The sequence below is a fragment of the Bubalus bubalis genome, chromosome 3 (genome assembly GCF_019923935.1).
Source record: "Bubalus bubalis isolate 160015118507 breed Murrah chromosome 3, NDDB_SH_1, whole genome shotgun sequence".
In the NCBI taxonomy this organism is placed as follows: Eukaryota; Metazoa; Chordata; class Mammalia; order Artiodactyla; family Bovidae; genus Bubalus; species Bubalus bubalis.
The window spans coordinates 91,543,185-91,567,995 of NC_059159.1; the positions used below are offsets into that span (position 1 = coordinate 91,543,185).

Genomic DNA, 24,811 nt, shown 5'->3' on the forward strand with positions numbered 1-24,811 from the left:
CCTATTACTTAAGAGATTATATGAAAACTGACTTTATGATATTCTTTGTAAAACAAAGAACTCAAGAAAATAGAATGTCATATAAAACAGCAAACGCTTGTGTTTATTTTGGTACAAATAAGGTTTAAATACACTCTCTGGTAAAAGTCACTCATATTATCTGTAAAGTCCAAAAGGTTTTACTACTGACCTTATGAAAAATCACAGGGTAAAAGATATTTACAGATAGGATAAGCTCTCCTTCTTCAATCATGTCTGCTGAATTTTCAGGCTTTTTCCCTACAGCATGTGACTCCTAAAGAAAGAAAACAATAAGAGACATTAAAATCAGACACTGTGACCCAGATCAGAGGCAGTGTAGAATAAGGGCTATAAGCAAGGGCTAGCATCAGCCCTGGATTTAGCTCCTAATTCTACTTCAAGAAAATTGTTTTAAAAACCTCGCTAAGCTTTAGTTTCATCATCTGTAAAAAAAAAAAAAAAAAAAGAAAATATTTATTTTACAGAATAGTTTCTGGGAATGTAAAACAAAGCACCTAATAAGATGCTTGGCACTAAGTGCGTAGCAACTGATGATAAAATAGGAGTACCACCTAACATTGGTATAATACTGACATTTACAGTCATTAGCACTTTTATATAACTCCTTCCATATTATCACAGCTTCCCTTGTGGCTCAGACAATAAAGAATATGCCTGCTATGCAGGAGACCCAGGTTCGATCCCTGGGATGGGAAGATCCCTGAAGAAAGAAATGGCAACCCACTCCTATATTCTTGCCTAGAGAATTCCATGGACAGAGGAGCCTGGCAGGCTGCAATCCATGACGTCACAAACAGTTGGATACAACTGAGCAATTTCACTTCCATATTATCAAGAAAGTTATTTGACAGATGAAACTCAGTTTCACCAATTTACCCAGGGTAAATCAGACAGTTAGAATGCAAATATAGATATGTTTCACTCTAAAACCCTGTTTTTACTACAGTATCACATCTTTCAGTCAGTTCAGTTCAGTCGCTCAGTCATGTCCAACTCTTTGTGACCCCATGGACTGCACCATGCCAGGCCTCCCTGTCCATCACCAACTCCTGGAGTTTACACAAACTCATGTCTATTGAGCCGGTGATGCCATCCAGCCATCTCATTCTCTGTCGTCCCCTTCTCCTCCTGCCCTCAATCTTTCCCAGCATCAGGGTCTTTTCAAATGAGTCAGCTCTTCACATCAGGTGGCCAAAGGATTGGAGTTTCAGCTTCAATATCAGTCCTTCCAATGAACACCCAGGACTGATCTCCTTTAGGATGGACTGGTTGGATCTCCTTGCAGTCCAAGGGACTCTCAAGAGTCTTCTCCAACACCACAGTTCAAAAGCATCAATTTTTCAGTGCTCAGCTTTCTTTATAATCCAACTCTCACATCCATACATGACCACTGGAAAAACCATAGCCTTGACTAGACGGACCTTTGTTGGCAAAGTAATGTCTCTGCTTTTTAATATGCTGTCTAGGTTGGTCATAACTTTCCTTCCAAGGAGTAAGCGTCTTTTAATTTCATGGCTGCAATCACTATCTGCAGTGATTTTGGAACCCAGAAACATAAAGTCTGTCACTGTTTCCACTGTTTCCCCATCTACTTGCCAGGAAGTGATAGGACCGGATGCCATGATCTTAGTTTTCTGAATGTTGAGCTTTAAGCCAACTTTTTCACTCTCCCTTTTCACTTTCATTAAGAGGCTCTTTAGTTCTTCTTCACTTTCTGCCAAAAGGGTGGTGTCATCTGCATATCTGAGGTTATTAATATTGCTCCCGGCAATCTTGATTCCAGCTTGTGCTTCTTCCAGCCCAGCGTTTCTCATGATGTACTCTGCATATAAGTTAAATAAGCAGGGTGACAATATACATCCCTGATGCACTCCTTTTCCTATTTGGAACCAGTCTGTTGTTCCATGTCCAGTTCTAACTGTTGCTTCCTGACCTGCATACAGGTTTCTCAAGAGGCAAGCCAGGTGGTCTGGTATTCCCGTCTCTTTAAGAATTTTCCACAGTTTATTGTGATCCACACAGTCAAAGGCTTTGGCACAGTCAATAAAGCAGAAAGAGATGTTTTTCTGGAACTCTCTTGCTTTTTTCATGATCCAGCGGATGTTGGCAGTTTGATCTCTGGTTCGTCTGCCTTTTCTAAAACCAGCTTGAACGTCTGGAAGTTCATGGTTCACCTACTGCCGAAGCGTGGCTTGGAGAATTTTGAGCATTACTTTGCTAGCGTGAGATGAGTGCAATTGTGCAGTAGTTTGAGCATTCTTTGGCATTGGAATGAAAACTGACCTTTTCCAGTCCCGTGGCCACTGCTGAGTTTTCCAAATTTGCTACCACATTTAATCCATCACAACATCACACTTTCCTTTATATGTGCTTGGCCCACCAGGCTCCCCTGTCCATGGAGTTCTCAAGGCAAGCATACTGCAGTGGGTGGCCCATTCCCTTCTCCAGGGGATCTCTCCAACCCAGGGATCAAACGCCAGTCTACTGCATTGTAGGAAGATTCTTTACCATTTGAGCCCCAATAACTATAAAATAGAGGCCATCAGAGTAGACTGGTTAAGAAGGTGCAAAAGATGTTTTAAAAGTAGGTGGGAGTGATGTCATGCAAAATGGCACAGTAGGAAACAGAGGCACAGTAAGCTAAGTCCCTCCAGCAGAGCAACCATGAAGACAGAAAGAGATTGGAATTAACTACTTTGGCATGCTGGACTCTGATCAAACTCTTATATCAACCAGGTGAGTGCCCCAATGAAGAAAAACAGCTGCTGATGTTTCCTAGGTAAGCAGAGGGTATAAACCAACTACCAGGCCCCACTCTTAGCCCCATTGCAGATGTAGAGATAGCAGGCTGTGGTCCTGGAAAAAGTAGCTGACGCCATGATGAGCAATGTGGGATCATGTTCTCCAAAAAATAGGGGTAAGTATGCTGTGGTTGGTCTGGCAATGCTCTGAGGCCCTGGTGCAGAAGCTTGCCTTGGTTCTGGCCCTCTTGTTATGGAGTCCAAGCTTGCTCTGCTCACCCCATGACAAGCCAATGAATCTGAGAGATGAGGTGTTGAGGCAAGGAAAATGACTTTATTCAGAAAGCTAGCAGAGTGAGAAGATGGCAGGCTAGTGCCTCAAAATAACCATCTTATTGGGGTCTGATGCCAGGTTCTTTTATAGATCAGAGATGGGGCGAGGTGAGGAAGCAAAGAAAAAGGCCATTAATCTTGCAAACATCTCCTAAAATGGCAAGCCTCAATTGGGGGATGTATTCATTTCTTCCTTCCTGCGATCTACAGGAGGACAGGGTTCTGAAAAAAAGGCACTTTTAACAGTCAGGTTGAGGGACAGGGTCCTTTTAAGCATCCATTACACATGATTATAATAACAAAAGCAATGAAAAGCAAGTCAAAGAAACAGTTTCAACATGGAGTCAGAATTGGCTGCTTCTCTGCAATGCTCTTACCACAAGTGGCTTCCCCCAGCAGCATCAACTGGAAAATTTAAAGACAAAGGACCCTTTGTGGAGTCATACATTTAAGGAAATCTTGATCAGGTCACTGGTTGACTAGAGATAATGAATCAGAAACATCAGCAACCATATGGGTAGACCTTGAACTACTGTGGGTTCAGCTCCAGACCACCACAAAAACAAGTATCTTGTCTCAATAAAGTAAGTCATATGAATTTTTTGGTTTCCCAATGCACCTAAGTTATATTTACACTATGCTGTAGTTTATTTAGTGTGTAATAATAGCATCATGTCCCAAAAAACAATGTACAGCCTGGAACCATAATTAAAAACATTTTATTGATAAAAAACGCTATCTTCTTTGCCTTCAATGAGCTGTAGTCGTAATGTTAATGATCAGAGATCACCACAATAAGTATGATAATAATGAAGTAGTTTGAAATATTGTGAGAATAATCAAAATGTGACAGAGACATCAAGGGAGCAAATGCTGTTGGAAAGATGGTGCCAAATAGACTTACTCAATGCAGGGTTGCCACAAACCTTCATAATTTAAAAAAAAAACCACCACCACCACACTACCTGCGAAGCATAATAAAGTGCAGTAAAATGAGATATGCTTGTACACAACAAGGACTACACACTGGAAAAATAGTTTGGAAAATTCAAAACAGCTCTAGCCCTCAACAAGGAAAAAAACACACTCAGAATGTCCAGTTCTCAACAAAAACTTATAAAACACACAAAGAAACAGGAAAATATGCCCCATTCACAAGAAAAAAAGAATTTGACAGAAACTACCACTGAGGAACTCCAAACATTGAGACAGAACACTGAACATTTCCATGTGGAAATTAAACAATACACTCTTAAAGGACCAATAGGTCAAAAAAGAAACCACAAGGGAAATAACAAAATACTTTGAGACAAATAGAAACAAAAACACAACATTAGAAACTTATAAGATGCAGCAAAAGCAGTAGAAAGAGGAAAACTTTTAGCTCTAAACATCTACACTGGAAAAGAACAATCCCAAACCAATAACCCAAGTGCATACCCTGCTACTGCTGCTGCTGCTAAGTCACATCAGTCGTGTCCGACTCTGTGCAACCCCAGAGATGGCAGCCCACCAGGCTCCCCCGTTCCTGGGATTCTCCAGGCAAGAACACTGGAGTGGGTTGCCATTTCCTTCTCCAATGCATGAAAGTGAAAAGTGAAAGTGAAGTCACTTAGTCATGCCGACTCTTAGCGACCCCATGGTCTGCAGCCCACCAGGCTCCTCAGTCCATGGAATTTTCCAGGCAAGAGTACTGGAGTGGGGTGCCATTGCCTTCTCTGAGTGCATACCCTAAGGAACCAGAAAAAGAAAATTTAACCCAAAGCTAGCTGCTGCTGCTGCTGCGAGGCTTCAGTTGTGTCCAACTCTGTGCGACCCCAGGGACTGCAGCCCACCAGGCTCTCCCATCCCTGGGATTCTCCAGGCAAGAGTACTGGAGTGGGTTGCCATTGCCTTCTCCATCCAACACTAGCAGAAGGAAAGAAATAATCAAAACTGACTCAAGAAAAAATATTAAGTATGAATAGAACTGTAACAAGTAAGAAAACTGAATCAAAAATTAAAAACCTCCTAACAAAGAAAAGCCCAGGACTAGATGGCTTCATGTGAATTTATCAATCCTTCCTAAAGTCCTCCAAAAAATCTGAAAAGGAGAAAATACTTCCTAACTTATTCTATGAGATCAGCACACTCTGATACCCAAGTCAGACAAAGACACTGTGAGAAAACTACAGGTCAATATCCTTTATGAATATAAAGATAAAACTTAACAAAATACTAGCAAATCAAGTTCAGCAGCATATAAAAGGGACTGCATGTCACAAAGCCAAGGGGGACTCATTCTGAGGATGCAAGGGTATTTCAACATAACAAATCACCAAACAGAATGATGGGAAAAAAAGCATTATCCCAACTGATGCAAAAAAAAAAAAAAATTTCTACAAAAGTCAATACCCTTTCTGATAAAAACATTAAATAAAATAGGAACTGAAGGGAACTTACTCAACATGATAAAGGCCATATATGAAAAACCCACAGCTAAACTAATAAAATGGTTAAAATGTTAAATTTCATGTTATGTAAATTCCTCGGTATTCATCTTAAGTCATTCTGAGGGTTTTACCTAAGAAACAATGGATTAGAAAAGAATGGGTGGCGCAGTGGTAAAGAACCCGCCTGCCAGCACAGGAGATGTAAGACACATGGGTTCAGTTCCTGGGTTGGGAAGATCCCCTGGAAAAGGAAATGGCAACCCACTCCAGTATTCTTGCCTGGAAAATTCAATGGACAGAGGAGTCTGGTGGGCCACAGTCCACAGGGTTGCAAAGAGTCAGACACCACTGAGCACACACTACAGACCAAAACTAGGAGCAGAACAAAAACATCAGAAATAGGGTGGTGAAAGGCATGAAATCAGCCTAATAGACAGCAAGACCAAAGTAAAGACACAAATAAAGGCCGAGCATTGAGAGGAAAATGTGCCATCATGTGAACTTTCTTTTTTCTGCCTGTGCTGCACGACTTGCAGGATCTCAGTTTGCCAACAGGGGAGCAAACCCACACCCCAGGTAGTGAATGCGTGGGGTCCTAACTACTGGACTATCACGGAATTCCCCATCACCTGAATTTTATGCGTCTTTTTCTCCTACTAGTCCCAGTGAAGGTTCTCTCATTTGTTTCCAGCTAAGCATATCCAATGTAAACTACCATACAGTTATGGGTAACAGCCAAGAAAGAGATTTTGTTTCATGGGAAAAGGTGGAAAAGAGAGGACATTTACCATCTCGTAAGCAAATGTTTCTTGTCTGCAGGCTCGATCTATCCTTAAGGTTTCTTCCCGGTGTTTCAGAAGCCTCTTTCTAACCCTGTTACAAGAAAAATCAGACTTCAATATTTTGCAGGGCTTCAAAAATATCTTTACTATTTAGCTTTTTATTCTGAACTAATTTTAGACTTAAAGAAAGGCTGCAAAAATATTACAGAGTTCCCTCATATCTCTTACCCAGTTTTCCCTGTTAACATCTTACCTGTTCAGAGATTATCGAGACCAGGAAATTAACATTAATACAGTATTATTAACTATAAAACTTTTTCAAATTTCACCAATTATTTAGTGCTTCTTTTATCTGTCTCAGGATCCTATGCAAACACTTTTTTATTTCTCCTTTCCCCTCCAGTCTTTTAAAGTTCCTCAGTCTGTCTTTCATCATCTTGACACTTTGAAAAAACCCTAATCAGTGATTTTGTAGAATGTCCTTAATTGCTGTTTCCTCGTAATTGGAGTAAGCTTATATTCTTTGGGCAAGAATACCATAAGATCATGTCCTCACTATATCATCATGAGGTTAACAATGTCATTCATAATATTAATATCTTATTCCTGGAGATACTTAGCTTGTTTAAGTTCCTATCTGCCAGGTTCCCACACTAGAAAGATATTTTCTTTTCCTTTGTACCTGGTAAGTGTTTGGGGGGTGGGGGGGGAAATACTTTCAGACTATGCAAATCTTGTTTCTCTTGAAACTTTCATCCAGTAATTTATCATTCACTAGTAGATTTCATCTGCAACATGTATTACTGTGGTTTATGCCTAACACTGATCCTCTATGTTCTCCTTTAACATTCATTTATTGGTATTATGAATATTACCTCTTTCTTCCCATTTATTTATTTGGTTATTTGTATTAGTACGAATTCATAAACATTTACCTTATTCTACAGGTTAAAATCTGTATTGTTATTAGTATTGTTATTCGGTTGTTCAAATTATTCTAGCTTTGGCCATTAGAAGCTCCTGTTCTATCAACAAGTTCTCAAAATTTTTGTTTTTCCTATTTAACCATTTCCTTATTTTATGGTGTCATGGCTCACCTTTGAGCCTTTTCATGTCTCAGCCCTAAATCAGCCACTCCTGCTAGGAGACCTAGCTCCTTCACTGGAAAGGCTTAGAGACTTGTATCTGAGCATGAGGCATTCTCACTGTCCCTGCAGTCACTGCTTCCAGGCCTCTCAGCAGAGTAGGAAACATAATGTGTGTGTGTTCAGTCGAGTCTGACTCTTTGTGACCCCGTGGACTGCAGTCTGCCAGGCTCTTCTGTCCATGAGATTTTTCAGGCAAGAATACTGGAGTGGGTTGCCATTTCCTCCTCCACAGAATCTTCCTGACCCAGGGATTGAACCCACATCTCTCGCACTGGCAGGTGGATTCTTTACGACTGACCCACCAGGGAAGCCTCAAAGGAAAAATACACTAAACCACACATGTACACACAGCTGTGTTTCTATATTTTTCTGTTATGTATTTTTAAATCCATGGTTTAAAGTAATACTTCTAATCCCAAGAATCACAGGATTCATTTTAGCCTTCAACCTTTCCTTGTTTACAATTTTTCTCCACAAGTGAGAAACGCAGCTCCCTGTATCTAAATCTATTTGCTTAAGTGTTTGGTTCTTTAAAATACATGGTTTCAGAACTGCTAACCTGCTAACACCCCTGTGAAAACCACAAATCATGAACAGTTCTTCTTGTCTTCAGCCTTACAACACTGAATCAAAGTATGCTTTTGTACAGAATCAGATTAGATCTTTCTTCCTAATTCTCTTCAGTGTTGTTATGCTATTTACTTGTAACACAATTAGACTAACTACTTCAGTCTCCCCCAACATCCTGGCTGGTTTTAATTGTCTGATTACTTTTGAGGTGTGTACAAGATATGTGAATCACTACTATGGTTCTAAGAGAGTTATAAAAGAGTTATAAAAAGTATATTTAGAGAAGTGTCATTCCTTCTTTGTCTGGACCACTAACCTGTACCTGTTCCCTCCTTTCTTTCCAACCCTCTCCTATCTACCCACTGTGGGCCACAAACCTCTGCAGTTCTGATTTATCCTCTACTTTGTTTTGTTCAAATACATAGATACCTACAAATTTTCTTAGATTACTTTTTCTATCAGTCTGAGTTCAATTAGGAGAAAAAAATTAAACAGTAACTAAGTGAAAGTGAAAGTCACTCAGTTGTGTCCGACTCTTTTCAATCCCATGGACTAAAAAGTCCATGGAATTCTCCAGGTCAGAATACTGGAGTGGGTAGCCGTTCCCTTCTGCAGGGGATCTCCCCAACCCAGGGATCAAACCCAGGTCTCCAGCACTGTGGGCGGATTCTTTGCCATCTGAACCACCAGGGAAGCCCAAACAGTAACCAGACAAAGCTTAATCTAATGAATTATTAACTTAGGACTGGAGGGATGAGGGAATGGCAAGTAAGAAGTAGGGAAATCTGGAGAATACAGGAATAGCAGACGCAAGGCGTATCCTCCCTTGTGCTAAGAAAAACCCAAAGGCAGCTCCCTTTTCTTCCTCCAGGACTCAGATCCAGACCTTGTAGGAGAGGGAATGGCTGTGACTTGCTGAATGTCAGAGAAGTTGCTAGGGTACATCAGTGAAAACTGCCGGAAATCTGCCCACAAGGGTGCCAGGAAAAGCTTTTATAGGGAGGTTTCAAGTGGAGTGGAGTGGCGGAGAAAGCAGCTGTGTTACTGACTGCCTGGTAACACAGGAGCTGGGTGCTTGGGAAGCGCAGCAGGTCCTTGCTAAACACTGGACCAAGAAGCAAAACTCTGTCCTCACTAAAGTTTAGCCTGTGCCCTTTACTGACAAAACTTACTTAATACTGTGCCAGCTGGGAAAGGAAAAATATTTAAAGAGCTGAGACTCATTTTTACAGAGCAGGCAAAAAGGGAACATTTTTAGATGAGAGCCAATAAATTGATCCTCAGTAATATTTCTTACATAAAGGGGAGCATATGCTTTTGGGCTTTGCTTTTTTGTCACAAATCAGTATTGCCTAGAAATCTATTGGTTCATCCTTCCTCATCTTTTAGCACAGCTGTACCATACTCCACTTGTGGATGTCCAATGTAATTCCTTCGACATTCTCCTACATATGTGTATTTAGGATATTTCAAATATTTGCAGTTAGAAACAATGCTGTAACGAATAACCTTGTGCATAATATACTTTCATATTGTTGGAGGTGTATCTTCAGCAGAGAATGCTAGAAGCTGGACTGCTGAGTCAAAAGTTAAGTGCCTGGGTAATTTTGTGTTGGGCATTACCAGATTTCCCTAGAGGAGCGTTGTTATCAGTTTACGTTTCCATCAGGAATGTATAAAAATGCTGCTTCCCCTCAGCCTCCTCAAAAGAATGTATATTTTAAAATTTGTGCCAGTCTAATAGGAGAAAGGGCTTCCTTCGTGGCTCAGTAATAAAGAACGGACCTGTCAATGCAGACCTGGCTTGGGATGATCCCCTGGAATAGGAAATGGCAACCCACTTCAGTATTCTTGCCTGGACAATCTCATGGACAGAAGAGCCTGGTGGGCTATAGTCCATGGGGTCGCAAAGAGTCATACACAACTTAGCAAACAACAACAATAAGAGAAAAAAGGTCATTTTAACTTTCATTTCTCTAATAATGAATATGCATGAACATTTTTTCAGTTTGTGAATCATTTTGATCCTTTTGTATGTGTGAATTACTGATTTGTATCTTTTTCCCATTTTCCCTTTGGGTTTTTGGTATTTGTCCCTTAACTTTTAAGGGCTTATGTATCAGGGCTATTTTCTCCAAGTTTGGCAGCATTTGACTTTATGGTGCTTTTTTTTCTCATGCAAAAATTTACATGTTTATGTAGTCAATTTTATCAATCTTTCCCTTTTATTATCTCTGGGTTTAAATCACAGTTAGAAAGCCTTTCACTATACCAAGGTAGGTATGTTTCATTCTCTACATTTTGATCCCAATCCCTTTGGAGTTTATTCTTGTGTACAGTGTCATACTAAACTCCCATATGCATTTGAATCTAACTGGACTTTCTCCTTTATTCTAAATGTCTATTTGTCTACTCATGAGTTAGTAACGATTCTAATTATAAAGACTTTGTAGTATATTTTAATATGTAGCAAAATTACTAGGAAGTCACAATTTTCTTCCCACCACCCAATTTTTCCTAGTTATTCTTGCAAATGTTCCATATGAAATTTATTATCAACTGTCTTAACTCCATGAAGGAACCAATACTTTAGGTATTTTTATTGGGATTGTCCTTAATCTGTACATTAACTTAGAAAGAACTGACCACAGCTTAAAGCTGAGTATTTCTCTCAAAGAACAGAGGATATCTTTCAATTTTTTTCAAGATTTCTTCTGAGTCTTTCAGGAAGGTTTACAATTTTTGTTTACCTCAGCTTTACACATTTCTTGTTAAATTTATTCTTAAGTGTTTAATTTTTCTGACTATTGTAAATAGGAATTTTCTCCACCATTATATCCTCTAGTTGTTTATTGTTTATATGAAGGCTACTGTTTTTTATATATCAATTTTGTATCCTACCCTAACACTAAATTCTTTTGTTTTTGGTCTGTTTTAGCACTTATTTCTTTTCCAGGTAATACGATTTTATCATTCACAAATAGAGCTAATTTTTCTTCTTCATCTACTCTTATGTTTCTAATTGATTTCTTTTGTCAAACTGCATGGCTAATCCAATAGTACAAGGCTGCAAAGTAAGTGGAGATACTAGGCATGCTTGCCTTACTCCAGATCTTAGTAAGAATATCTGTACTGCTTTAATGCTTCTCTATTAAATAAGATACTAACTTTACAACTAAGGCATACATATTTTACCATGTTGGAACAGTAGCCCCGTTAGAACAGTTCCATGTTGGAATGGCCCATTTTTTTAGTAAATTTTAGCTTTATTTTGTTGTAATCAGAGTGTTGTTTATATTTCTACTCTATGTATGGTACTGATTTTTCCTTTGTGACCTAATATAGAGCCAATTTTTCTGAATATGCCAGGTAGTCTCTAACACAGCTTATAAATTTTATGTATATATTATATATATAGATATATATCCATATCCGTAAGACATATCCTACTGATTAGAGCTCTCAGTTGATCTGTCTTGTGCTTAGATTAGTATATTAAGGTGCCCTATTGTTAATGCATTTCTAGCTAATTTCTTATATCCCCTATAGTTTGTTTTATAAAGCTTATATCCCCTATGGTTGTTTTATATTATTTGGTGTATATATAAGTATTTTCTCTTAACTGTGGTTTGTGGTTTTTAGCATTAAAATGTGTCCTTTGTCAGGTGTAATGTTTTGAGGCTTGAACTTTATTATTCTGATATCAAGACTATTGTGTGCATGTGCTAAGTTGCTATAGTCATGTCTGACTCTGTGTGACCCTACGGACTGCAGCCCGCCAGGCTCCTCTGTCCATGGGATTCTCCAGGCAAGAATAGTGGAGTGGGTTGCCATGCCCTTCTCCAGGGGATCTTCCCAACCCAGGAATTGAACACACATCCCTACATCTCCGGCATTAGCAGGCAGTTTCTTTACCGCTGAAGCCACCTGGGAAGTCCATCAAAACCATTAATTACATCTGCTCAATTTCTTTCCATTCATCTGATATACATTTGTCCCACCATTTATTTTTAGTCTCTCTGGATTACTTTATTTTAGATGTGTTTATTGTCTCTTCAAGGTTTTTGTTTTGTAAGTCTAAACTACTTTCATAAGGCTGTAGAAAAACTGATGCCTATGGCCTCAATTCTATTACATTTCCTAATTATACATATTTTGTTATATTAGCTGTTTTTTTTCATTATGAGATGTGTCTTTTTGCTTGTTTTTTCATTATGAGATGTGTCTTTTTGCTTGTCTGTTTTTTAGAAATTGGGAAGAAAGGCCTGGTATTTGCATTTTTGTTATAGAGTTGATAATTCTGGGTTAATTTTCCTAGGTAAGCAGTGAGACCTTTTAATTTGTAGATTTGGGTTTTCTTCCCAATTCTGGAAATTTTTCTTAGATTATATTTTTAAATATTCTATTTACAAGCTATTGAATTAAAAACAATGTTGCTTAACCTTCTGGGGTGACAAGTCTCAGTAGCACCCATATAGTAACAACTCTCTTATTCCTAGGAATTAAAATCTCTTTAAGTAGTAATAAAAATTTCAAAAATGCTGAAGATAAGTTATTCAGCTTGCTACAGATCAGGGAGAGCAGCAGTCTATCAACTGCCTTTTTCCTCTTAACATACATAAAAAGGAGTCCAGTAGCTCCTTCGGGGAAAATAAGTGCTAGAAATGTATTTTATGCCATAATCAAGGGCTCATGTACTTAGGTGCTGTTTTTCCTTTTATGTATTTAATTTATTGGTAGGGAGAAGAAAGGAAGGTTTAGGGGGGAAGAGAAAGCACAGATACAGATTTTTGGCTTTTTGAGTAAGTCTGATTTACTTATGGTACTGTTTAGATTAATATTAGTCCTATTTTAAATATGTTTTAAAGTACATCAAAATAATCCCAGCTAAGAAATGCTGCACTAACTCCTTTTGCATTAGATTATACATATGCTGCTGCTAAGTCATGTCAGTCATGTCCGACTGTGCGACCCCATAGATGGCAGCCCACCAGGCTCCCAGAATCCCTGGGATTCTCCAGGCAACAATACTGGAGTGGGTTGCCATTTTCTTCTCCAGTGCATGAAAGTGAAAAGTGAAAGTGAAGTCGCTCAGTTGAATCCAACTCTTCACTACCCCATGGACTGTAGCCTACCAGGCTCCTCCGTCCATGGGATTTCCCAGGCAAGAGTACTGGAGTGGGTTGCCACTGCCTTCTCCTGATTATACATATAATTCTACTCAAATTTTCCATGGAAGGGACCAGAAGACAACCAAGGTGATTCAGTTGACTCTAGTAACAGAAAATAGCCAGGGGAAGCACTGTGTGAAGTAGTCTGAAAATTACCATTTCATATAGCTTAATAAAGTCATTATAAGCCAATGAGCATGTCATTATAGCAAAAAAAAGCCTACTTTATAATTACCATCGACTTTCTTTAGTCAATCTCAGAAAAAAATCACTTCCTTAGGTTCATACAAGTTTCATTTATCCCACTCATTCTACAAATATCTACTGACTCCCTATTATATGCCAAAATTCTAGGTATGAGGGACATGGCAGTGCATGTGACAGACACTATTTATGGACCTTTTAAGTCTAGAAGACAGAAAATTAAATAAGTGTGATGAATATTTCAATAGAGAAGAATTGGGGACCACATGAACATAACAGGGAAGCTAGATAGAGTCCACAGTCCTTCAGCTAACACTTGAAAAATGAGTAGAAGTCAGCAAGACCCGGGGATAAGGAATTTTGAGTGTTCTAGGCAAAGATCTAGGACAAGAGAGCACATTCTAGGAACAGAAAAAGTGTAACATGGCTGGAGCGCATAGGGCTGAAAAGGTCAGCAAGATCCCTTCTATAGAGGCCTCTGTGATCCATTTAAGAACAAAGGTTTTAAAAAAGAGAGTGACACAATCAGATATGCATTATACAAAAAAAAAAAAAAAATCCAACTAATCAATCAACAACAGTTCAAAGGCACTAACTGGAGCAAAGCAGTACAATAGGCTTAAGGGCAATTCAAAGATGAAGGAGCTGGACTCTGAATGAGTCTTCAAATACTTAGGAATGTTAGAAGTGCTCTAGACATTACAAGAGCATCTACTCCCTAAGGGAGACACATGGGTTGCAGAGATGTGGAAAGGCATCTTAAGGACTCAAAGAAAGAGTAGGGTTCTGCTGGGAGAGGGACCATGTGCATCCTGAGCCACTGAAAGAGAAAATGGTTGAAAATGTATCAAGAAAGGCAGATATGGGCTATGTGGAAGGTTTCAAATGAGGAATCTGAGTGAGGAATCTGTAATTCTTCCATAGAGGGGAGGCTGAGCCATTGACAATTTCTCAGCAAATGAGCACACTTTGGTGATAACATGATGGGTCAGTCAGAAGAAAAGACAGGACCCGGGAAAGACAGGAACCTTTTACAGTGCTCCAAGTGTTGCTAATGTAAATATCAGCAACAGGCATAAAAGAAACTGATTTGGCAATTACAAAAAAAAAAAAAACAAAAACAAGATAGAGTCAAATCGCCTGCGTAAATTTTTGAGGGTGACAACAGAAAGGATAGGATAAAGGATGACAACATCGCTAAGATGGTGTGAAGTAGGCAGGTTACAAACTGAAAATTACAAATTTCACTATTACATGCAGCTTCCCTGTAACAGTATCATCATAGAGCAGCGTTTCTCAAGATACGGCTGGCAGACCACAACTGACCTCTGAGCCATCTGTTATCCAATTAGTATAATGAGAGGAAGCATTTAGAAATGATCACACTTATATGACAGTAATCTTACAGTTGAATTTAGTAATAAAAATTCTGGAGTTGTCCCGTGCTTATCTTTTAACTTCATTTTTCTAGTAATTCATTTTTATCCTATTTTACAAATGTATAGATCTGACAGAAAATTTCAAAAAAACTTAGTCCTTTTACCACACCATCAGAGTATTTAGCTCGCACCCAAAAATCTAAGCAGATTAACTGTACTTTTGTGAACATTTAAAAATAAACACAAATTTGAATATAGAGTAGATATTAGAGGGAATGCATCAACTGTTAATTTTCTTAGGTATAATAATACTTCTCTGATTTAGTAGGAGAATGATACTTTTAGGAGTTAACACTGATGTATTTAGCTATGAATCAGATCTGCAACTTACCGTAACAGTTTAGCAATAGAAAAAGACACACAGCAGCTACCTCAGTTACATACAGCTAAATCAAATAGGGCCAAATGTCAACAGCGGTTGACATTTGGGGGTGGAGGGTGGGGGTGGGGAAGAGGGTCGCAAGGAGTAGATCAAGACTGAGCGACTAAGCACACACATGATAACAATACCATACTGTCAACTTCTGAATAATATAATGTTGAAAAAAATATTTAAATAAGTATCTTGTAATAAAAGTTAAGTCCTCCATACCCCAAAGTCACCAGGTCAGTATTTTCTGGGATGACTTCTGGATCCTCCCCTTCTTCAAGGCACCTCAGTTTATCAAGACTAAAACAAAAACAAACAAAAAAAAGCAATCACGCAACCATTTGGGTTGTGTCCCAAATACATCACTGAATAATCCGAGAGCGAGAATTAAAGGCGAATTCTGCGCCGATACTCTATTAATAAAAAGGATACATGGCTGACTGAAGTCGGCCAATATTGTTTAATGGAGAAAGAGATCGTTACTGATTTTTATATTTTCATCCAAAATAAGACACTTTGAAGAAAATCTTAGTAATGGCATACTCAAAAGATCCCCAAAAGAGACCACAGGCAATCTAGGTTTTAACACTGTTGTGGTTAAATCTCCTTCCAGTCTCATCATTACTAAGGTTCCTCCGTCGTCAAAGTGTCTGTCAATGACAGATACACGTCGCAGCTACTCTGACTACTTTCCTATATTAATAAGCACTATAAAAACTAATGAATAGAAAAATTAATCTTTGATGCAGCTGCCTCGTCCCTTCCCTCCAACTAGAAGAAATCGTGCATTCCCCTCGCTGGACTTCTCCCGTTGTTCCGAGAAAGCTTTGATAGGGCGGCCCTTCTACTCCGGGGAGTAAACCACAGGCCCGCCCAAGGATGAGTCCTGGGGGAGCCCAGAAGTAAGGCTGCACCCCGGATGACTCCAAACAGCAAGAGTCTCCTCGGCCCCGCCCTCACCCGCACACCGCCCTCAGCTCGGCTGCCGTTTCCAGGCTGCAGCCCAGATCGCGGGCCACGGCGGCATCCTCGCAGCCGGAGTCGGTGACTTCTCGGCCCCCCGGCAGGTCCTTCAGCGACAGGTCCTCTTCCCCGCGCAGCCGGCCACGCCACAGCTCCCCGAAGGCGGCCACATGGAAAGCCTGCGTGTTTAGCTCAGGAAGCTCGTAGTCTGGAAAGTTAAAGCCGCCACTGCTGGGGACCGGGTCCTTCCTGCCATCCATTCCACCGCACGCTGGGTCGCCTCGGCTGTCCTCAGCCATGTTCGCCCCACTCCCTTCCCTGCGAACAGCGGCTGATCAAGGCCTCGCGGGGCGTGCTGGGACCTGTAGTTGCGCGTGACTCGGTCTGGCGGGGAGCCGCGCTGCACTGGCGAAGCTTTAGACACTACATTTCCCGGCAGGCTCCGAGTCGGACCCGCCCTGGGCGGGGCACCGCAAGCCTCCGCGTGCAGGGTTTGAGCGCATTGTTCTCCGCTTCATTCGCACAGCTGAGCTGTTTGCTGCGGCCAGAGTGGCTGGGTTCTCAGCCCCCACCGTTATGCAGCATCGCGCTCCTACGGAGCAGGGCGGCCCTGACATGCCCTTTGGTCTCGCTCTTGGCTTTTTTCTCGGCCCCAGGGCTCAGGACGTTTCCTTGACTCCAGGGTTCATGAGTTGCGCTGCTGCCTCAGTGCCCCAGAGTCTGAGAGACTTGGGGGTCGAGGGCTGAGACCCGGGACACAACCAGCTATCCAGATCCAGTTCATTTAGAACCTCACCAACGGCCCCATGAGCTTCCCAGGTGGCCCAGTGGTGGCTCAGCGGTAAAGAATCCGACAGCCTGACAAAGAGAACAGACTTGTGAAGGGGGTGGGGGGAGGAGAGGGTGGGACAAATTGGGAGAGTACCATTGAAACATATATATTGCCATATGCAAAATAGATAGCCAGTGGGAATTTGCTGTATGACACAGGGAGCTCAAACCCCCTGTTCTGTGACAGCCTGGAGCAGTGGGATGAAGTGGAAAGTGGGAGGGAGGTTCAAGTCAGGGGACATTTGTATACCTATGACTGAGTCATGTCGATGTATGGTAGAAATCAACACAACATTGTAAAGCAATTTATTCTCCAATTAAAATTTTAAAAAATACAGATGGCTGTTGAAAAAAAAAATCCACTTGCCAATGTAGGGGAGAACTCCAACAACACCCTTTCCAGACAGGTATTTATCATCCCCAGTGTGCTATTTGAGGAAGGAGTTAACTGCTAGTTAACAGAAGCAAGGTCAGAATCGCTGGACTTTTATCTATAAACTAAAAAAACTCTCCATATTTAGGACTTAAGGAGGTACCCTAGACAAAGCTTGTGTCAGCCACTGGAATGGTTGGGGGCAGGGGGAACCAAGGGTTTAAGTAAGCAAAGGCAGAAAATAGACAGAAGTTGGATGACTTGAAATAGTGGGGCTAAGGCCGTCTTCTCCCCTAAACTTGCCATGCTGTAAGCCTGTGATTTCTTTCATCTTTAGCTAGTTTTAGTTGAATTCTTCCAATCTGAGTACAATTAGTCTTTTCAGGGCCTGTAAACCTTGGTCCAAATCCCTTTATTCCAGAGAATGAGGTTACAGTTTCAGGTAGAAGAACTCTAAGATATATTCAGGGATTCAGTAACATTTTCTCTGAAGCGGAAGTGGAGATGAGGATGGTTCCTGAGAAGCAGTGAGAAGGGATGGGGCCGGATGGAACACTGCAGGGAAAGATGGTTCATTTTGGAACTGCATCTTGAGCTGTGTGGATCTCAGGGTCAGTAGGGAAGGATTATCGTGGCTTCCTTGGTGGCTCAGAGGTTAAAGCGTCTGCCTGCAATGCTGGAGACCTGGGTTCAATTCCTGGGTCGGGAAGATCCCCTGAAGAAGGAAATGGCAACCCACTCCAGTATTCTTGCCTGGAGAATCCCATGGATGTAGGAGCCTGGTGGGCTACAGTCCACGGGGTTGCAAAGAGTCGGATACAACTGAGCGACTTCACTTCAGGGAAGGATTAGTGGTGAGCACCACTCAGCTTTCCCTTAAGTCTTCTCATCAGAGGCCCCTCTGCAGAATAAAGCTAAAGGAGTCTGGAAGAGCCTCTGCAGCATAAAAATTATTTTGAGCTGAAGGCATTTGAGAATTGAATTTTTTTCAGAACTCCATTATCTAACTAATTTGAAGCCTTCCCAAAGGACTCCATTTTCATAAATCCCCTCCCACAACTAGAGATCCCTGATTTGGGAAGATCTCCTGGAGAAGGAAAAGGCTACCCACTCCAGTATTGTGGCCTGGAGAATTCCATAGACTGTATAGTCCATGGGGTCGCAAAGAGTCAGACAGGACTGAGTGGCTTTCACTTTCACAACTAGAGAAGGTGGGCTAGAGGGCATCACAGGCATACATGGTCATAAAGCTGTATCTTCCTTCACTTCTCCTAAGGAGAACTTGAAAGCCGTTTGCTTTCCTGAAACTGCCTGCTCTCCTTCCCCTCATCCTGTTAAGATAGTACAAAAGCCCAAATTCTAACTGCCTCCTAGAGTCACAGTTTTCTGTCAACTCTTGTTAATTCGTCTTTTGTCCGATTAATTCACAGGCCCCAAATGACAATATAAAAGTTTAGAAGAAGTTTTTTCCCTGATAACATAGCTGGGACAAAGGCAGCTTCTGGCCCTGTGGCAAATTTGGCAGAAAATGGGACTATTGTTAGACCTAACACTAGGACCAGATGAAAGCAGAAAGGAGGTAGAAAGAGTCTACCATCGCAGGAAAGAGTCCTTATAAATCTGGGTGAGCTTTGTATGATTTCTGATAGAGAAAAACAGAACAAAAAAACTAAGATTTCCCAATTGTGGATGTTGGAACCAACCACTAAGTTGAGATGGTAGCATTAGTTGAGAAGGAAAATGGCAATCCACTCGAGTATTCTTGTCTAGGAAATCCCACAGACAGAGGAGCCTGGTGGGCTACAAGTTCATGGGGTCGCAAAGAGTTGAGAGATGGGATAGTGGTAGCATAAACCAAAATCATGGCTCTTGGTTGAAAAGTAGGAATAGGGAGACATGAGCTCCCAAAGTTTGAGCATTCGTTTCCTCACTTCAATGGCGTCACCACTGATTTTTGAAATAGAAGTTCTATTGGAACACAGTCATGTTTATTTGATTTCATATAGTTTATGACTGTTTTTGCATTACGACAGCAGAGTTTAGTAGTTTCAGAAGACTGGTCTGCAAAGCCTGAAATATTTACTATCTGGCCCTTTATAGGTGTTAACTAGACTTACTGTGTGATCATTTCACAATATATACAAATATTGATTCATCTGAAACTAGTGCGTTATATCTCAATAAAAATTAAAAAATGTAATTATAGTAAAAATGTTTGCTGACTCCTTTTGTAGATGGTGATGTGCTTCTTTTCAAAATTTATTTTATTGAAGTATAGTTGTTTTGCAAGATTGCATTTATTTCTGTTGTACAGCAAAGTGATTCAGTTATAGATATTCTTTTTCATATTCTTTTCTGTTATGGTTTAGTACAGGATATTGAATATAGTTCCCTTGTTGTTTATCCAGTCTACATATAATAGTTTGCATGTACTAATCCCAAACTCCCAATCCATTCCTCCCCCAACTTCTTGGCAACCACAAGTCTGTTCTCCGTGTTGCTTATTTCTCTAAGAATAGAGGTCTTATGGAAATCCAAAACATGAACTGAAGTGTTCATGGCGTCTGACGCCAGGAATCCACACTACATTTTCTTCCAAGGCTTTTTGGCTTTCATTATGCACATCCGCTCCACTCCTTTCCCCTCTATCGGGTAGTTCTCACTGGCTCCGTATGTACACTGCTAAATGGTGGGGGGAATCTCCCCTTCTAGCTAGGTTAGAAAGGAGGAGATAGTAAGGATTTAATTCAAGTTGGCACCACCCCCTCACCCCCCCCCCACCCCCCCAGGATGGTAAGGAGAGCCAATGTACACCTCTGGTCACGAAAGCTAGTCCCAGGGAGACAAAAAAAACAATTCCTTCTCAACACAATTCCTCTTTTGCAACTTGTCAAATTAATGCCATTTTCACATGTGTTTTCTTTGTATGTGATTGGTCATGGAAGCTGAGAAGAAACCACTCACCTTGGAGAGTGTGCCCTGCTTTTTAGGGACATTTCTGAAGATGTTAAGCATATCAAACACCACAGCTTGCCCTCACCCTCCCCGAGTCAGCAGTGACTAAACAAAGCAAAGCCTCTCAGGGGCTCAAGTTCGCAAGTCCCAGCCAAAGATAGGAGGACTGTCTTCTTCCTACGGGGAGGGCAAGGGCTTACTGAGGGAGTGGGCGGGTGTGGGGGCACTTCACTGAGGGCTTCAAAGAGAGGCTACATAGCTGGAGAAGAGTTAACGAAGGAGGGAGAGAGGGAGCATTTATGAGTTTCCCTGTTTCTGAAGATCTAGTCTGGAAGGCATTTGCTGGTGTGTAGCAAAATAAAGTCCGACACTGTTACAGCCTGCTCCTGGGTGATGAACTTCAGTACATTGCTCATAATACTGTGTGTCTGGTCAGGGGAGACTGAGCAGTGCAGATTGTCAGGAAGGAATATTTAGGACCCTCTGATGGCTGGAATGCAAAAGTAGGAAGTCAAGAAACACCTGGAGTAACAGGCAAATTTGGCCTTGGAATACGGAATGAAGCAGGGCAAAGACTAATAGAGTTTTGCCAAGAAAATGCACTGGTCATAACAAACACTCTCTTCCAACAACACAAGAGAAGACTCTGTACATGGACGTCACCAGATGGTCAACACCAAAATCAGATTGATTATATTCTTTGCAGCCAAAGATGGAGAAGCTCTATACAGTCAGCAAAAACAAGACCGGGAGCTGACTGTGGCTCAGACCATGAACTCCTTATTGCCAAATTCAGACTGAAATTGAAGAAAGTAAGGAAAACCACTAGACCATTCAGGTATGACCTGAATCAAATCCCTTATGATTATACAGTGGAAGTGAGAAATAGATTTAAGGGCCGAGATCTGATAGATAGAGTGCCTGATGAACTATGGAATGAGGTTCGAGACACTGTACAGGAGACAGGGATCAAGACCATCCCCATGGAAAAGAAATGCAAAAAAGCAAAATGGCTCTCTGGGGAGGCCTTCCAAATAGCTGTGAAAAGAAGAGAAGTGAAAAGCAAAGGAGCAAAGGAAAGATATAAGCATCTGAATGCAGAGTTCCAAAGAATAGCAAGAAGGATAAGAAAGCTGTCCTCAGCGATCAATGCAAAGAAATAGAGGAAAACAACAGAATGGGAAAGACTAGGGATCTCTTCAAGAAAATTAGAGATACCAAGGGAACATTTCATGCAAAGATGGGCTCGATAAAGGACAGAAAGGTATGGACCTAACAGAAGCAGAAGATATTAAGAAGAGGTGGCAAGAATACACAGAAGAACTGTACAAAAAAGATCTTCACGACCCAGATAATCACGATGGTGTGATCACTGACCTAGAGCCAGACATCCTGGAATGTGAACTCAAATGGGCCTTAGAAAGCATCACTACGAACAAAGCTAGTGGAGGTGATGGAATTCCAGTTGAGCTATTCGAAATCCTGAAAGATGATGCTGTGAAAGTGCTGCACTCAATATCCAGCAAATTTGGAAAACTCAGCAGTGGCCACAGGACTGGAAAAGGTCAGTTTTCATTCCGATCCCAATGAAAGGCAATGCCAAAGAATGCTCAAACTACCGCAAAATTGCACTCATCTCACATGCTAGTAAAGTAATGCTCAAAATTCTCCAAGCCAGGCTTCAGCAGTAGGTGAACTGTGAACTTCCTGATGTTCAAGCTGGTTTTAGAAAAGGCAGAGGAACCAAAGATCAAATTGCCAACATCCACTGAATCATGGAAAAAGCAAGAGAGTTCCAGAAAAACATCTATTTCTGCTTTATTGACTATGCCAAAGCCTTTGACTGTGTGGATCACAATAAACTGTGGAAAATTCTGAAAGAGATGGGAATACCAGACCACCTGATCTCCCTCCTGAGAAATCTGTATGCAGGTCAGGAAGCAAGAGTTAGAACTGGACATGGAACAACAGACTGGTTCCAAATAGGAAAAGGAGTACATCAAGGCTGTATATTGTCACCCTGCTTATTTAACTTCTATGCAGAGTACTTCATGAGAAACGCTGGGCTGGAAGAAACACAAGCTGGAATCAAGATTGCCGGGAGAAATATCAATCACCTCAGATATGCAGATGACACCACCCTTATGGCAGAAAGTGAAGAGAAACTAAAAAGCCTCTTGATGAAAGTGGAGAGTGAAAAAGTTGGCTTAAAGCTCAACATTCAGAAAACGAAGATCATGGCATCTGGTCCCATCACTTCATGGAAAATAGATGGGGAAACAGTGGAAACAGTGGCTGACTTTATTTTTCTGGGCTCCAAAATCACTGCAGATGGTGACTGCAGCCATGAAATTAAAAGACGCTTACTCCTTGGAAGGAAAGTTATGACCAACCTAGATAGCATATTCAAAAGCAGAGACATTACTTTGCCAACAAAGGTCCGCCTAGTCAAGGCTGTGGTTTTTCCTGTGGTCATGTATGGATGTGAGAGTTGGACTGTGAAGAAGGCTGAGCGCCGAAGAATTGATGCTTTTGAACTGTGGTGTTGGAGAAGACTCTTGAGAGTCCCTTGGACTGCAAGGAGATCCAACCAGTCCATTCTGAAGGAGATCAGCCCTGGGATTTCTTTGGAAGGAATGATGCTAAAGCTGAAACTCCAGTACTTTGGCCAGCTCATGTGAAGAGTTGACTCATTGGAAAAGACTCTGATGCTGGGAGGGATTGGGGGCAGGAGGAGAAGGGGACGACAGAGGATGAGATGGCTGGATGGCATCACTGACTCGATGGACGTGAGTCTGAGTGAACTCCGGGAGTTGGTGATGGACAGGGAGGCCTGGCGTGCTGCGATTCATGGGGTCGCGAAGAGTCGGACATGACTGAGCAACTGAACTGAACTGAACTGATGGCTTTAGGAGAGCTCCAGCAAAGAGAGGGCAGGAGACAGGCCTGCAGCATTGGGACAGTGCCTTCCAGCACAGAGACAGCTGGACTGCTTTTCCCTAAAAGCAGATGAGAGGAGATGTGTACTGCTTTGCCCCACATGCCTCATATTCACATGATGCATAAGGACACGTGATAAGGTTGCAGGTTTAGCAAGTGAAAAATGCAGGACGTTCACTTAGATTTGAATTTTGGAGATAAATAATGAGCGAATAGCTTTTTAATGTAAGTATATCCCATGTACTATCTGGGATATACTAAAAAAATTTTTGTTGTTTTTGTGGATCTGATATTCAAGTTTAACTATTCTTTATTTTATCTGGCGATGCTGTGCCTGGTGTATAGCCTGCTTCATAACCTTTCAGATCAGCTCATGGAGCTATAAGAAAACTTCCCTCTGGATCTTTTGAGAAAGAGACCAAAAGCCAGAGGCAGAAAGAGAACACGAGTGGCTTAGTTTTCCCCGTTTGGAAAAGCCCTATGTACCACGCCATGCCAGGCTGTTGGTCAGGACTCAGATGGCCGATGTCATGTCTCTGCCCTGGTCTAACCAACTGTGGCCATGGCCATGGGCTATTGGGGTGGGGTGTGGAGGCACATACAGAGTTGTTTACATAGGTAGAAGGCAGCTAGGTTTGTCATTATATCCAGGGCACTTCTGTCTGCCAGCCGGTTCCCTCACTCCAGCCCTTCTCCTCCCCCACTTCTCTACCTCAGGCAAGAAGAGGCTCCTTTTCTAGTACCCCTTACCTCAACTCAGTGCTGACCCCTCTCCTCCCTTCCTCTGAAGACTCTCAAATGTGACTGATATTTTGGGCCTGCTTATCTGCCTACTGACACTCACTCTTGCTCCTCTCATGGTGACCTTCTAGCCTGCTTCTTTTTCTGCGCTATTTTCAAAACTCTGTTCAGCTAAATCATTTAAGGCTTAACTAAAATCATTCCATTCCGTCAAGTCTTTTCCACTCCAATCTGTACTGTTCTGTCCAAACTTTGTGCATTGTCCTTATTACCTCAAAAGCTTAATTGGCCTAAGTCTGTTTCCTTTTTTAAAAATTGAATATCAAACTCATAGGCTAAAACTTTTTTAATCACTCATAATGTCAGCAATGTTTTCCAGGTGGTACAGTGATAAAGAATCTATTGCCAATGCAGAAGATGCAAAAGACACAGATTTGATCCCTGGGTCAGGAAGATCCCCTGGAATAGGAAATGGCAACCCACTCCAGTGTTCATGCCTGGAAAATTCTATGGACAGAGGAAGCTGGCGGGCTACAGTCCATGGGGTCACAGAGAGTTGGACACGACTGAAGACGCATATACCTGCAATGCCAACAATCCCAACTAAAATGACTTTAAAATTTTTGAGTAGCCTTCCAAATTTTGTAATATGCATATATCACATATATGGGCTAACTGCTGTCCCATACTTAAAATCTTTCCAACTTTTGTGACCTGAATGGTAAGGCTCCCTCTCACCTAGATCTAAAGAGCAACAGACCATGAGGATGATTAAC

The 24,811-nt window shown here is 41.4% G+C and overlaps 1 protein-coding gene across 2 annotated transcripts in view; it reads right to left on the reverse strand.

The window, feature by feature from the left end:
- SNAPC3 (small nuclear RNA activating complex polypeptide 3) overlaps positions 1-16,564 on the reverse strand; it is a 38,252-nt gene extending 21,688 nt beyond the window's left edge. Inside the window, exons 1-4 of one of the 2 annotated variants that reach the window (XM_025281500.3) lie at positions 16,193-16,564; positions 15,455-15,532; positions 6,337-6,421; positions 224-295 (exon numbers count right to left, since the gene is read on the reverse strand). In XM_025281500.3, coding sequence (XP_025137285.2) covers positions 224-295; positions 6,337-6,421; positions 15,455-15,532; positions 16,193-16,494 — 537 coding nt within the window. In that variant the 5' untranslated portion in view covers positions 16,495-16,564. Of the gene's footprint in view, positions 1-190; positions 296-6,336; positions 6,422-15,454; positions 15,533-16,192 lie in introns of both variants that reach the window. The other variant, XM_006046692.4, reaches the window with a different exon arrangement.
- Positions 16,565-24,811: the final 8,247 nt, after the last annotated feature.